The sequence below is a fragment of the Epinephelus moara genome, chromosome 10 (assembly GCF_006386435.1).
Source record: "Epinephelus moara isolate mb chromosome 10, YSFRI_EMoa_1.0, whole genome shotgun sequence".
NCBI classification, from domain to species: Eukaryota; Metazoa; Chordata; class Actinopteri; order Perciformes; family Serranidae; genus Epinephelus; species Epinephelus moara.
The window spans coordinates 15,179,936-15,194,945 of record NC_065515.1 but is presented as its reverse complement, the minus strand read 5'-3'; the positions used below and the strand labels follow the sequence as shown (position 1 = coordinate 15,194,945).

At 40.5% G+C, this 15,010-nt stretch overlaps 2 protein-coding genes across 2 annotated transcripts in view; both read right to left on the bottom strand.

Annotated features, from left to right (window-relative positions):
- Positions 1-282: 282 nt before the first annotated feature.
- Positions 283-6,416, bottom strand: LOC126396431 (cytochrome P450 2J4-like). The gene is made up of 9 exons (XM_050054499.1): positions 6,167-6,416; positions 5,885-6,047; positions 5,224-5,373; positions 4,975-5,135; positions 4,515-4,691; positions 4,043-4,187; positions 2,737-2,924; positions 2,506-2,647; positions 283-990 (listed from the first exon to the last, which is right to left on the bottom strand). Exons 1-9 carry the CDS (start codon positions 6,371-6,373, stop codon positions 809-811), a joined length of 1,515 nt encoding a protein of 504 aa, XP_049910456.1. The 5' UTR covers positions 6,374-6,416; the 3' UTR covers positions 283-808.
- A 1,210-nt stretch (positions 6,417-7,626) lies between these two features.
- Positions 7,627-15,010, bottom strand: part of LOC126396435 (cytochrome P450 2J2-like) — a 9,690-nt gene continuing 2,306 nt past the window's right edge. The window contains exons 3-9 of the mRNA XM_050054505.1: positions 13,558-13,707; positions 13,309-13,469; positions 12,879-13,055; positions 12,307-12,448; positions 11,177-11,364; positions 10,952-11,093; positions 7,627-10,638 (exon numbers count right to left, since the gene is read on the bottom strand). Coding sequence (XP_049910462.1) covers positions 10,463-10,638; positions 10,952-11,093; positions 11,177-11,364; positions 12,307-12,448; positions 12,879-13,055; positions 13,309-13,469; positions 13,558-13,707 — 1,136 coding nt within the window. The 3' untranslated portion in view covers positions 7,627-10,462. The remainder of the gene's footprint in view (positions 10,639-10,951; positions 11,094-11,176; positions 11,365-12,306; positions 12,449-12,878; positions 13,056-13,308; positions 13,470-13,557; positions 13,708-15,010) is intronic.

Here is a 15,010-nt window from a genome sequence, read left to right as displayed (position 1 = left end):
TTGATTGCAGTAGTTGCTGCTAAGGGTGGCCCAACCAGTTATTAGGTTTAGGGGGCAAACACTTTTTCACACAGGGCCATGTAGCTTTGGATTTTTTTCTTCCTCATTAATAAAACCCTTCATTTAAAAACTGCATTTTGTGTTTACTTGTGTTATCTTTGACTAATGTTTAAATTTGTTTGATGATCTGAAACATTTAAGTGCGAAAACATGCAAAAAAGTAAGAAATCAGGAAGGGGGCAAACACTTTTTCACACCACTGTACATTTCCAAGGCGCACCATACATTTTACACTTCAATGAAAGTAAGCAACAGAAGCATTTGGATAATGTCCGTGCATATTAAATTCCACTTAGTGTTCTGAAATTGTGATTTTGACAGTTAATGACAACATTTCTGCATTTAAGGTGGTATTTTGTCATTTCAAATCTGTCCACTGTCGTGCTATGAGAATTTGTTATGGCAAAGAGTAGGCAAAGTGTCTCATGTCACATTTAACTAACAACATTTAAAATGTTAAACCAGAGGTTTCACAATCATGGCTTGGAACCCACTAATTAAAAAAAAACACAATCAAACAAAACAAAAGTACATCACAGTTTTACTGCATGAAAGAAATATATGCAGTATATATACAGTGGACCTAATAACATGTCATCTAAATATTCATTAAACTCTGTCACACATAATCATGATCACAATCATAATCATGATCATATTCATATTCATAATCATAATCATTATCATATTCATAATCATAATCATATTCATTGTAGGTATATAGATAGGTATATGTTTTTCATCAGAGCTACTCTAAGCGTGAGTTTATGCAGATTTCATATTGACGTGGTGGCAGAGTGATGCCAAAGTAAAAGTCCATTGGAGGCTTCACCCCATCAGGCATGGAGAAGGTGAAGTGCTGCATGAAGGAGGTGAAGAAGAGGAAAAGCTCCATCTTTGCCAGGCTCTCCCCGGCACACTGCCGCTTACCTGAGACAGGAAAACAAATTAAAACAAACTGAACATTTCTCTGACACACAGTTTGGCCCAGGGGTCAAAATAGCTCAGTGCAAGAGCAGTAGTCATTCTTGTGGGGTCTTTAAAGAAAATAGGGTAACACTTCATAAGACAGCCCGCGTTTTAGAGTGTACCTCTCGCCCACTTTCCCGAAAGTTAGCGCATGACTCCCGGGAAAGTATGTCCTAAGTGACCGCGAGTTATACTCTAACTCCCAGGAAAGTATGTGGTAAGTGACTGGGAGGAGTTATAACCTAACTTCCGGGAAAGTATATGCCAAGTGACCGTGTCGTTATACTCTAACTCCTGGGAAAGTATGTGGTAAGTGACCGGGAGGAATTATACTCTAACTCCTGGGAAAGTACATGTAAGTTCCAGGGAGTTATACGCTAACTCCCGGGAAAGTGGGTGAGAGGTACACTCTAAAACGCGGGCTGTCTTATGAAGTGTTACCGAAAATAGAACTGTTAACTGTTCTGGCAGCTGTTAGAAATTTTGTCCTGATTTCAGGTCTTGACAAAAGCTTCAAGGTTCACTTAAATCGTTAGTCAAACTCATAGACTGTATAGGATAATGGACATAGCTGCTGTTACTTGTCCCATTGGTTTGTAGACTCCTGTTTTAAAGCCTTAAGTTTGGCGTTTTGGCTGTCGTGATTTGTTATTTGGCCAGAAATGACCATATTTGACGAGAGGCTGGAACTGTTGAGGAAGGGGTAGATCTGACTCAAACACTGTAGGTGTGCCTCGCAGACAGGCTGTCACTTAAGTTGCCCCACACTTTACCATTAGAAAAAGAAAACGGGTGTAAATGGTATTTAAAACTTCACCCCCTCATACAGTTGTGATGAATGTAGAAATTAGCGATATAGACCAAAACCAGTTCATGTATCAGGCTGTGAACATTTTTATTTCTACTGTACAGTCGGGTATTTTAACCAGGTGGTAACCTCCAAGGCTGAAAAATGAAGCCAACATAGAAGTGGCAAAAACTGCAGTCCTTTGAATGGCCATAATTACCGACGGGTTGCTTGGAGTGACAGGCTGTCTGCTGATAGTGTCCTCGCTTTCTCAGTCAGATCCACTCCTCCAGCTTCCCGCACAAATATGGTCACTTCTGGCTCCAAAAAACCTAAGATGGCGATAGCCGCAATACCGAACTCTCCAGTCCAGAAACCAATGGATGATGTCATGGTAGCTACATCCATTATTTTTACCGTCTATGATTTTAACATGGGTGTCTATGGGGATTGATTTGCTTTTGGAGCCAGCCTCAAGTGGACAGTCAAGGAACTGCAGTTTTTTGCACTTGAGTTCAGACATTGCCATTTTTAGGCTTTGTTGGAGCCCACCAGTAGAGCAAAAGTAATGGTAAACGTAACAACAGCTTAACATGTCAGAAACCTTCCATTAGAAATGCTGAAACTTTCATTCAAATATTGCTGGGATCTGCAATCATTATGTGAAGAGAGATTGTGTCGCTTCTTACCAGCAGAGAAAGGGATGAAAGCAGCTGGTTTCACAAACTTGCCCTCCTCAGTCAGAAAGTGTCCTGGGTTGAAGGTGTTGGGCGTCTTCCACTCTTTCTTGTCGAACAGCACCGAGGTCAGATTGGGGATTATTGTGACTCCCTGGTGTTTGGAATGATAATGAAAATTCATAAATGTGAAAACATGATAGTGTACTGTATGTGACATTAGACTTGCATAGGAGAACTGACCTTTGGGATTGTGTAGCCATCAAGCTGCATCTCCTTGTTGGTAAAATGAGGAAAGCTTAGAGGAACTATGTTGCTCATCCTCTGGATCTCATGGATGACAGCATCAGTGTAGGGCAGGTGTTGACGATCTTCCATGGTGGGCTCTCTGGACTGTCCAATCACTTCATCTATCTCAGCCTGGACCTTTGCTGTGCAACAGAAGGAGAACAGACAGCAGTTGACACAGTATTTTATCAACAGGCTGCAAAAGTACATCGTAAAGACTCCTGGACAGATGACGCACAGAGCAGCACTGCCACATGAATAGACAGATTTGCATTGATTTGCAACCTTGAACCAGTCATAAGAGGGTTCATAGTGCTGGCCTGCCCCCATCATATGGTAACACTGTCGTCCTCACTGTTGTTAATCATTTCTCCATGTGTGCATGGTCTTCCCAGAGACATTGTCTTTGACTGGAGACCCCAGTTCATCTCTCCTTTCTGGACTGAGTTATGCAGCCTCCTGGGAGCCACCTTCAGCCTATCCTTTGGCTTTCACCCCCAATCCAGATGATCAGGAGATGAAGAAGCCTGTGTTGCATCTTCTCTCAATTATTCTACTTGATCTAGACAGCTCCTCTGGATAGTGCATGCCCACAACACCCATCCCAGTCCTGCCACCAGCGTCTTCCCCTACCAGTGTTCCTGTGGTTACCAACCTCCCCTCTTCCCATAGGAGGAACAAGGAGCCAATGTTTCATTAGTTCAGGTCTTCATTCATCTCTGTTGACGCACCTGGATACAGTCTTGATCCACTTTTATTCTATCAGAGGACTGCTTACCACTGCTGCATCCCTGAGCCCTCATCATGGTCATCAACCCTGCAGCAATCTTCACCTTGCCCAGGTCATGCACATCCACCCCTCCTTCCACATCTCCCACCTGAAGCCGGTGAAGGAGAATCCAGTCTGCTAACTCTCCTCCAGATTGTCTGGTTTGCATCCACTCTAGCTTTCCAGCATCATAGGTTGATGATTCTTTGTCTGCTTCCCTGTCTGGTCCGGCTTGCCTTCACTTGCTGATCTCTTGGTTTTGACCCTGTCCTGCTTTTGGAATAAAGCCAACACAAACTTTAACTCAACTCCAACTGTCTCTATGTTGGGTTTTTGGGTTAAAGTCTGTTGTATGCTACCAGCATTACCAGAGAACTAAAAAAGTTGGCATTTATTTTTTACGACCTCAGAATTACCACCAATACATTTTATTTGCGTCACACATTACTGAGTAAGAACAAAGAGCTTCACTGGCCTGATAAGTGATCTTACCCTGGATCTCAGGGTACTTTGCCATGTAGAGGAAACCCCAGCGCAGGGTGCTTGATGTGGTCTCAGAGCCAGCCGAAAACAGATCCAAGACACACATGACCAGGTTTTCCCCATCAAAACCCTCATCCTCAGCATGCCCCTTATTCTGAGAATATATACAAACAGAAGTATTAAAAACACGCTGCAAAATAATTTAGATCAACTAAATGTCAGCACTATTACAGCCACAGCCAAGGTTATAATCATTTAAAATTGTAACTTAAGTAAGTAGAGTAAAACACTATTAATCACTTTATTTGTTAGATTAAAATAGGTGTTTGCTGTTGGAGACAAGGCCTTAAAAGATAGTGCTATAAGGCAAAGGCTGTGACAAAAGTGCACATCAGGTCAGCAGTTATGATGTTCACAGCAGCTGAGCACTGAGTATCTTTATGAACACAGTGTAAGATAAACAAAGCAACATCTCAGTCACCATCTCAATCTCATTCAGGTAGCAGTCGATGTAGTCTCTTTGGTCCGAGGGATCCCAGTTCTGTCTGTGCTGCTTAATCTCCAGTCTTATGAAGTCCTTTACATCCTTCCACATGTGCTGGACCGTCTGATGTGGCCCTGGCAAATATCTCATCACAAAAGGGAATGCGTTGTAAAACTGCAGAGTAGAGCAGATCAGAACAGTAACATATTGGTAGGCATTTCACCAAACATTTTTCTATTTGTGATAATCAAAACAAAATATTGAAGTCTCATTTACACATTGGCTCTTGTGCAGTTTACACATTATGCAACTTGAGCTGTGTCTGTACTAAGTATTATATACCTGTGCTTAAACACACCCAGTAACATGACTAATAAACTGATTCACAATGTGAAATATATTGCGCAACAATTTTACACAGCATCAAGAGTTCATCAGTAGCTTTGAAATGCCGTACCTGTGCCCAGATGGAGCCTTGAATGCGGAGACCTTTTCCAAACAGCGTCATTATTTTTGTGAAGTCCTCATTATGGTACTCAAAGCGATGACCAAAAACCAGGGAGCAGATGATGTTGCCGACAGCTTTGTTGGTGGTGAGGTGAGGATCGAATGATTTACCTTAAGAGTTAAACAGAAAATTAAATGTAAATTTCACACTTGTCATTGTGTATCGTTTTAAATGTTTCACTGTGCATTAAATATTAACCTTTGTAGCTACTGAAGTCTTTTGCACAATGTGTAAATTCTTGTAAGATGACTTGTTCAGCTCCCTTCTTGCCAAGTCCAAAATTTCTGAGGGTTGAAAGAGCAAAACGCCTCTGCTGCTTCCAAGGGTTCCCACTGCTAAGACTTAACCCTGATAGGAAATACATCAAAAGCAGATACAAATTAAGTAAATTGAAACCAGAAAAATGAAGGACTCCCATGCTATACAGAACTCTTTTTGGTTTAATTTAGCTTCTGATACATTTAATTATTTTTGTAACTGCTAAAAAACTGCTATATAGAAAACAGATTTGTTTCTATGTGTGAAGTACACTGTCAGGAAAGTTATCAACACTTCTCTAATTGATTCTATAACAATTACACAGGAGGAGATGCAGATCAAAACAAGCACACAGAAGAGTCATGAAGGTTTGCGAAAACTGAGATTGTCAGTAGCAAAAGCACCATCCTGTCTTTGTTAATTCAAATAACTTGCACATATGTTCACCAATAAGTTCTTTTGTTTATTCAAAACAATGTGACATAGCGTCTGTACCTTAAAAATACAACACAATCACGAAAAGGGCAAAGCATAATCTTTAAGCTTATTAAACTTTAACAATGATTGGAGGAAAAAAAGTAAGTGTTTCATGTCTTCACACCTCGTCCATTGGTTAGGCTAAGGAGCAGTGGAAGGGGTGGACGGTCCACCAGGCTGTCTTTCTGATGTACCAGAGCTTCTTTCACAGCCCCAAACCCGTTTATCACCACCAACCACACCTGGCCCATTCGCATGCTGTACACATCTCCATATTTCTTTGCCAACTGCGAGCGGTTTGAGAGAGGAGGAAGAGCGTGATGCTTCATATAACAGATAGCAGTCCTATAAGCTGACATATTGCTTTTTAAAAGATACATTTTTTTTTTTACATCTGTTGATCTACCTGTGTCATACTCTCATGGCCCCTTTGGTAATCCAGATTGAATATGTTGCCCAAAATAGGAATTGCCGGAGGTCCTGGAGGGAAGCTGTGCGGTTGACGGTTCTTAATGTAATCTGTGGTGAGGATGAAAATTACAATGAAGAGCAGCAGACTTTTGACATCCCATTCAACACAGGATGCAATGACTGAGAACAAGAGTGAATCCATTCTGCAAACAAGGGTTGAAGCCTGTCCAACTGAAGTCTGCTCGCTTCTCCTGCGAGATAAAAGGTTGGTGTTGTTTTGCCAGGAGCCAATAATATCACCCATTGCTCTCCTGTTTGGGAGAAGCTTGATGTTATTGGTCCTGGCAACACAGCAAAGGCCTACTGTTGCCCCTGTACTTTGACATCTTCATACCTGGAAAAGGGGTATCAAACACTAAGTCAGTGATCTTATTAATTAATTAATTTTTTGATTAATTTTTTGCAGTGGGGATTAGAATTTGTCGTATGGTGTGAGTAAGACAAAGTGCAATCTTTTCAGATGTAAGACAATTAGACAGGCAAATTTAAACAATCTGACACCAAAACTTGATGTTTATTGTGTTTTTATTTTTCACACATCCCAAACAACTAGCTAAGGTATGCCAACAGCTACTGGAAGTCTTCTTACTCACAGCCTGTTATGATAATGAAGTTGTTGTTTCTGATTCTAATCACATTAGTGTAGATTTTGTGTATGTCTGTATCTGTGTATGTGTGTGTGCAGGGGCAACACGTGCACGAGTCTCTGCCAATAAAAACATGAAAATGGGGGTGAGTGGGCATCACGTGCATTATTTCCTGCCAATGAAAACATGAAAATATTGGACTTTTATTTTATTTTGACAAACTGCTAAAACGACACCTCTGTGGTTATAATATGCCATAAAAGTAAAAGAATAAGAAGCAACTATGCACAGCAGGGCCATAAATGCAGAAAAGACACAATGTGGTGCATAAACATTCACCAGAATGCAGGAAATGAAGTGTTTGACGCCCGAGCATCTTAGGGGGAGGACCCCCAAACGTCTCTCTAATGTTGAAACAAAACCCATATTTTATCTTTGGTAATATCATCTCAATCCATGGAAATGGCATTTCAGACTTTATAATTCATTTTAACTACAACTCATTTAGGCTCATATAAAGGCATTATATAAGCCACCAAAGATCCTCTCTCTGGCAAGGGTCAGATCAGAGCTCGGTGCAGGCCACTCGACTTCTTTAACATCAGACTGAGGGGAAAACTTTTATCATGGAACTTGTTGTGATGTTAAACAGGAAAGCATCTCCCCTGAAACTGCTGGAAGCAAACGCTGCACATGCTGTAGCATTTAGATTCTGTGCATGTGTTTATTTCTTCCAATCAATCAATACAAGTGATGTAATACAAAGAAAAGTGAGAAATGTTTTAACTGAGAAGCTGGGACTGAGGAATGTGTAGTATAGTTATTTATTTATTTGCTTACAGTTTTTCGTCCACCTTCTGAATGTCATTCAGGCAACAGTCGATGAAGTTTCTGTGTCCATTTTTCACCATGATCAGCACAGGAATTGTGTTGCACAGCTGTCATATCAGTGACAGTGAGGTAACTATAAGACTACAGCACATTTATTTCAAAGAGCAAATAGCATGAACTTAATTTGGGGCATCAAAACATCAATGAATACTGCAGAATTTCCATAGAAAAAATTCTGAGAATTAAGCTTTAATTAATAGTTTTGAAATGCAGTAGCTTTGCCCACCAGGCCCCACATTTCACAGTGGTAGAAGGGCCCACAGTGGGCTGGTCAAACTGTGGACACACAGTAGGTCTACTGTGTGCACAGCGGGCACACTGCGCCATGTCCCTGTGGGCATGCACTGCAAAGTTCACCAAATACAGCAACCATTATGTACCTACAGTGTAGACTTGCCAAAAATGGACCCACTACAGTACTGTTAATGCATCAATGAAACATCTGCACCAGCATGATCTTGAACACTTGCTTGTCTGGTTCAGAAGCCATGAATGTCACGGGGAGGAAGGAACACCCGTCCCTCCAGACACTATGAGCGGTCTGTTCTCAGATAAGCATAGAGAATACTGTCTGACTCTTCCCACATTCTCCACACTAAGTACAAGCTTTTACCCACAGGCAGACAATACAGGACACCCAAATTTAAACTGAATCATTTAAAAAAGGGTTTAAATAATGTTACGTAACACTCTAGGGGCTTTGTTGTGCTTTGCTTATGTTGCCCCGTTGTGTGCTGGTGTTATGTGCAATACATGAATGGCTGATATGCAATACTGTTATGGGTAGTATGTGTTTTTATGTTTTTATGGTGTATGCTTTTTATTTCTTCTGGACTATTATTGTGAGGCAGCAGTACTTATGCAGCTCCAGAGTCCACAACAAGTTTCCCTACAGGGACAATAAAGTATATCGTAGCATATCGTATCATAGTGGGTGTCCTGACCCCCACTAGGGGCTCTAAAAAGCTACCTGGGGGTCGTGAGGCTTTATTAATTTTAGGGGTGTAAGAAAAATTAAAATACATATCTATATACTGTATATATATAGTGGGCCTATACTGTAGCATTTAATATATTTCTGTTAAGAAAGCTAAATAAAATCATTTTTACAATTAAGGCCTTCATTCAAGATATAAACATTTAAAAGATCTCTGCAGGATTATTAAAAAAACATAATATATACAGGGAATTGTATAAAATGTTCCTAAACATGTTGGGAAACTTCACCTCAGATGCAATATGTAGAAATAAACTGAGCCAAACCACTTGTTTACATAACTTCCTGCAGGTATTGCATTCACTAATTGGGTCATTTGTACAGTCCATCAGTTGCTCTGTATTGTTATTGTTATGTATTAAACAGAATATGAAATATCCATAAAATATGTCACTTACTCAGGGGTCGCCAGTTTAATTAACAATTGAGAAGGGGTCTCAAAAAAGTTTGGGAACCACTGAACTGAACATTATAAAATCTCTTAAGAACTCCTCACATCTCCCATCTGTAATCAAACAAGTCTGATCATACTACTGACAGATTATCCAGTGCTGAAGCTTTTAATCTCCATTTCTTCTTCTCTGGTATTTTATTTGACATGCCTGCAGATAGAACTGTAGAAAATTACCATGTGTCCAGCAGAGGGCAACCAACTCTTAAGCACAGGAAATGTGTTGTACAGCTGTTAATATCAATGAGAAGACTGTGTAAAGGGCCTCCTCTGGTGTTGACTTCATGGACAATTCTACCCTACTGTCTCTCTACACACCTGAACTATGCCTGTTTTCACACTGACTTTGGGGCCATCAGCATCACCATTGTGGTGTTTCAATTTCCTAGTCATTGGTCAGACCAAATAAGAGATTTACTGGGAGAAAGAAGGAGAAGAAAGTTCTCAAAAGTAAAAGACATTTATCTATGTATGTATTTTTTCTGAACAACCTTGCTGCATAGTTTCCAGGGTTGTTCAAGTATTCAGTTTGCAGTGAAAATCGATTTTTAGATTATTAGATCCGACTTTTGATCTCAAACTTAGCAGCGTAAACTGCTGAAAATAATGAAATCTTTTTACACTACGAGTCACATTCACCCATTCATTCATACACTGGTGGCCGAGGCGAGGTGCCACCTGCTACTCAGTTTTTAAACACACTCTCACACCAATGTAACAGTTATTGTGAGCAATTTCGGGGCTCAGCATCTTGCTCAAGGATACTTTGACATGTAGGCTAGAGGAGCTCAGGATCGAGCTGCCAATCTTCCGATTGGTGGACAACCTGCTCTTCCACTGAGCCACAGTCACCCCTGTATATAAGTATATAAAGATACTCCAATACAAGTTGACGTTAAACATTGAAAATGTAATTTATGTATAGTATAGTAACAGTACTCAAAAATGCCCCGTGAGTGTTAGACTGGTGAATATTGTATTGTAGTATGATTATTATTGTTGTATTGATCAGCAAATATCATTTTACAATTGTAGTGGGTCAAGGCAGAGCAAATCTTAACAATCTCAAATGCTGTTGGGTAGTTATATAAAAATGGTTAAGATATAAGCCTATGGAATATAAAGCGGTTTAGATTAAATCAATAGCTACCAATGTTTTGGGCGTTTGGCCACTTGCAAAAAGCAGTGTCTAGTTGAGACACCATTTCAGATGTCAATGAGTTGTTAGCAGTTCCAACAAAGAGAAATTTAACTTCTCAGATGCCCAGAATATGTATGAGACTATACATTGTTTGTTAGCTACTTTTAGCGTGAAGTTACACAGATTTCATATGGACGTGGTGCCACAGTGATGCCAAAGCAATAGTCCATCACAGGCTTCACCCCAGCAGGCATGGAGAAGGTGAAGTGCTGCATGAAGGAGGTGAAGAAGAGGAAAAGCTCCATCCTGGCCAGGTTCTCTCCGAGACACACCCGCTTACCTGAGACAGAAAAACAAACAGAAACAAAGTGAAAATGAGACAACAGTGGTCGTCATTCTCATACTGTTAGGCTTTTATGAGACGTGGAACTGCTAACTGTTCTGTTAACAATCATATATTTTGTAAATGTTAGGTCCAGACAAAAGGTCAGGGGTTCACCAAAGTCATTGGTCAGACATTGGTTCCTCTAGGCCAATCCAACAGCATTATGTGAGAAAACACCAGAGTCACAGTGAATGCTGGGACAGGCTCCGGTATAAACAGGTGAAGATACAAAAAAAAACAAAAAACAAGACATTGCGTTGCTCCTCACCAGCAGAGAAAGGGATGAAAGCAGCTGGCTTCACAAACTTGCCCTCCTCGTTCAGAAAGTGTCCTGGGTTGAAGGTGTTGGGCGTCTTCCACTCTTTCTTGTCGAACAGCACCGAGGTCAGATTGAGGATTACTGTAATGCCCTGGTGGTTGGAATCATAATCACAATTTACAAAGATGTAATGTGGTAATAGATGTGACATAGACCTTACATAGTACAACCGACCTTTGGGATTGTGTAGCCTCCCAGCTGGATGTCCTTGGTAGTAACATGAGGCAGGCTGAGAGGAACTATGTTGCCCATCCTCTGGATCTCATGAATGACAGCATCAGTGTAGGGCAGGTTTACACGATCTTCCATGGACGGCTGTCTGGACTGTCCAATCACTCTGTCTATCTCAGCCTGGACCTTTGCTGTGCAACAGGAGAGGAACAGAGACAGAGGTTGAAACTGTAGTTCATTAACAGGCTGCAGAAGACTCATGGAGAGATGAAGCACAATGCAGCACTGCCACATTAGTAAACAGACTAGTATTAGTTTGCTCTGTTGGTTGGTTAGCTGTGTAAAGGTGTGTGTCTGTGTCTGTGCCAATGGGCTAAAAGAGGGCGTGACAATTGAGGTTGCAGGCATGTACATGCATGTACAGATACTGCATATTGCACTCATTACTGGTGTATGCTTGCTGCACAGAAGCAGTCATAAATGTTAACAGCACTGGTGATTACGCTTCATCTGAACAATATTTGGAGTAAAAGTCTTAATGTGATGTATCTCATTTTTACAATTTAAAATGATCATCGATAAACTTGTTCTATCTCACGAAGGTTCCACCCTCTGTGGGCTCCACGAGTAACACTCAGTCACGAGCTAGCATTCCTGGTCAGGATCAGTGTGGCTGAGTTGATCTACAGTTATATGTTGCAACAGGTTGCCCACCCACTATTTGACTAGAGTCCAGTGGAGGGCAGAGACTGTGTGAGATACAATGAAGGTTAAGATATTTTATCGCTAGTTCATTAATACAGACGCAGAGCCCTCTAACTAGGGGCCCTGTTGCTTTGGTGCTGCTTGATTAAGAGGGTGTCGAATAAGTCATGGTGTGATATGCCTCCTTATACTGTGGGCACCTATTCAGGTAGGCATGTCTTGATTGGCCGGGAACATTTATGTACATTTCATAGGGTGACTGCATGCGCTTGATTGGAGGAGTGCATTACACATAGAGTCCAGTAGAGGGCTCCACCTGTGCTATTATAACTAGGGTTACAATACTGTATCCCTTTGTTCTGGTGTCACCCACTTGCACATTATTGAATAAGAGCAAAGAGATTCTTTGGCTTGGTCAGTGATCTTACTCTGGATCTCAGGGTACTTTGCCATGTAGAGGAAAGCCCAGCGCAGAGTGGTGGATGTGGTCTCAGAGCCAGCCACAAACAGATCCAAGACACAAGTAATCAGGTTTTCCTCATCAAAAGTGCTGTCAGCCTGCCCCTTATTCTGAGAATATTACCAAATACATGTGTCAAAAACATGCTGCAAAATCATTTTAAACAGCTACAGTATATCAGCACTTTTACAGCTGAGACCATTTATGATGGTAACTTCAGTAAGTAAATCAAAAAAGCTTTTAATTTGTGCTGGTCCTGTACCTTGAAAGAATATTAAAAGCCTTTGCTTTGTTAAAGATTAAAATTGATAAGGCTTAAAAAGATAGTGCTGTAAGGCAGAGGCTATGGCACTAAGTGCACATAAGGTCGTTGCACTTTTCAAAATAGACCAGCCAGAAATGGTGCCAGTGAAAAGTCCCGCTGATAGTTCTGATGAATTTGCAAAACAAGCAGATATGATGTTTACAGGAAGTGAACTCTAAGCGTCTTCATGAGCACTACAGTATAAGAAATACAAAGTTACATCTAGTGTCAATCACCATCTCAATCTCATTCAGGTAGCAGTCGATGAAGTCTCTTTGGTCTGAGGGATCCCACTTCTGTCTGTGCTGCTTCATCTGTGCTCTTACGAAGTCCTTTAAATTGTTCCAGATGTGCTGGACTGTCTGATGTGGCCCTGGCAAACGTCTCATCAGTCGAGGGAATGAGTTGTAAAGCTTCAGAGGAGAGCAGAATGGAACAATAACATAATGATAAAGCCTCTCAGTGAAAGGTTTTCTACTACAATCACTACCAAATACCGAAATTCCATTGACAAAGATCTGCATCTTACACAATTTCAATTTGTGCTTTGTGTATGTGTGTAAATTTTACACCCAGATAGAGCTACTAAATAACTCGTGAATTGGAATGTATTGCAAAACAGTAGTGCAGCATTTAGACTTCATCAATGACTTAAAAATGCCGTACCTGTGCCCAGATGGAGGCGTGAATCATGACACATCTGTCAAACCACTTCATCAGTTTCATGAACTTCTCGTCATTGTACTCAAAGCGATGACCAAAAACCAGGGAGCAGATGATGTTGGAGACAGCGTTGTCGATGGAGAATTGAGGATTGAATGGTTTACCTCCACAATTAAACAGAAAATTAGATGTAAATTGGGTATTTCTGTTTGTGTATCATTCTTAATGATGTGCCGTGCTTTTACGAATTACCTTTATAGCTGATGAGGTCTTTTGCACAATGTGTAAATTCATCCAAGATGACAGGCTCAAGAGACTTCTTGCCAAATCCAAAATATTTTAGGGTTGAAAGTGTAAATCGCCTCTGCTGCTTCCATCTGTTGCCACTACTGAACATTACACCTGATGGGAAATACATCAAGAGTAGATGAAAATGAAATGTGACAAAATCAGGAAAACAAAGGAGTTTTTTTTTTACACATTACAGATTACAGTCTATTCTAAAAAATGCTTAGCTTTCAACATATTTTTTTATCATTTCAAGACAAGAGACAAGGCTTTTCTTTTTTAAGAATGGTCAAAACATTTGGGAGACAGTGTTTATTTTTGCAACAGCTAAAAAAACTGCTACCTGTGAAAATGTATTTGTTATGTGTTAAGTACACCAACAGGAAAGCAGATAGAACTTCTCAAAGTGCAGGTAAATTATTAATTTGAACAAGTTAATGCAGGATATAATGTTTTACAAGACATACAGGAAGAAATTCAGGGGACAAGGTAGGCATTTTCAGCAATACACCAGACCGGCACATTTGGGTAGGCTACATCATGGTCACACCTATTTTTACGAGATGGGCTAGAAAACCAAGATCCTTTTCAAGCAATTTCAGGTGTGTTTGGACTACAGTTTTGACAATTTTGTACGCATTAATTTAGTATTAAACAATCCTATTTTAAATAAATGTCTAATAATCACTTTGCAGCCTTGCATGAACCTAAGCATTCCCAGTAACTTGGTGAATTAAAGTTTATCAGTCAGCCGTTAAATCAGCCTTCCCCCGTCCAAGTGGATCAATGACCAAACATAGTGGCCAGATATTACTTTGGCTAAGTGTTTTCTATAAACAACAATGCTGTTAATTATGGAAGGCCTTTTGTGCAAATGTTAACACTTTTAATGTTATGTAGAAACTAGTCCATACCCACTGAGTGTACAGTTGCCCACATACAGTTTCACATGGTGTGTGTTTGGGATACAGGTCATAGAAAATTGCAGATTAAATAGTCAACTGAACCCATTAAGAAGAGCAATGTATTCAGACAGAGTTTTTGTGAATTTGATTGCAGCCACAGCGATCGGCCGCATTTTAGCCATTTCTCTGTTGTTATAGCGCCACCCAGTTGCCAATTAGAGTTAAATTTCTCCAGTCACTTTGAGGCGTCCTGTTCTACATACCTACCAAGTTTAGTAAAAATCAATATGGCGGTTAGGCCTAGATAAGAAATTAGCTCTCTAGCGCCCCCATTTTGTTTGATCAGGTCAATAATGGAGGGGTCCCCTCAGATTATGTGTGGTCATATGCCTACAAAGTTGCGTGGTGATCGGTGAAACCGTTGAGATGTTACACACCTTTATGTGATGAGCCACGCCCTCCGCGATATTCATTGCCTTATAGAAGCTCAGTTTTAGATATTGGTCCCTAAT

Bases quoted from the DNA above. Each gene is read 5' to 3' on its own strand.
- LOC126396431 (XM_050054499.1), bottom strand. From the start codon at position 6,373: ATGGATTCACTCTTGTTCTCAGTCATTGCATCCTGTGTTGAATGGGAT. The intron at 6,048-6,166 runs GTAGATCAACAG...AACCGCTCGCAG, and splicing joins GCCATGAGAGTATGACACAG to TTGGCAAAGAAATATGGAGA. The intron at 2,648-2,736 runs GTCAGTTCTCCT...TCCAAACACCAG, and splicing joins ATGGCTACACAATCCCAAAG to GGAGTCACAATAATCCCCAA.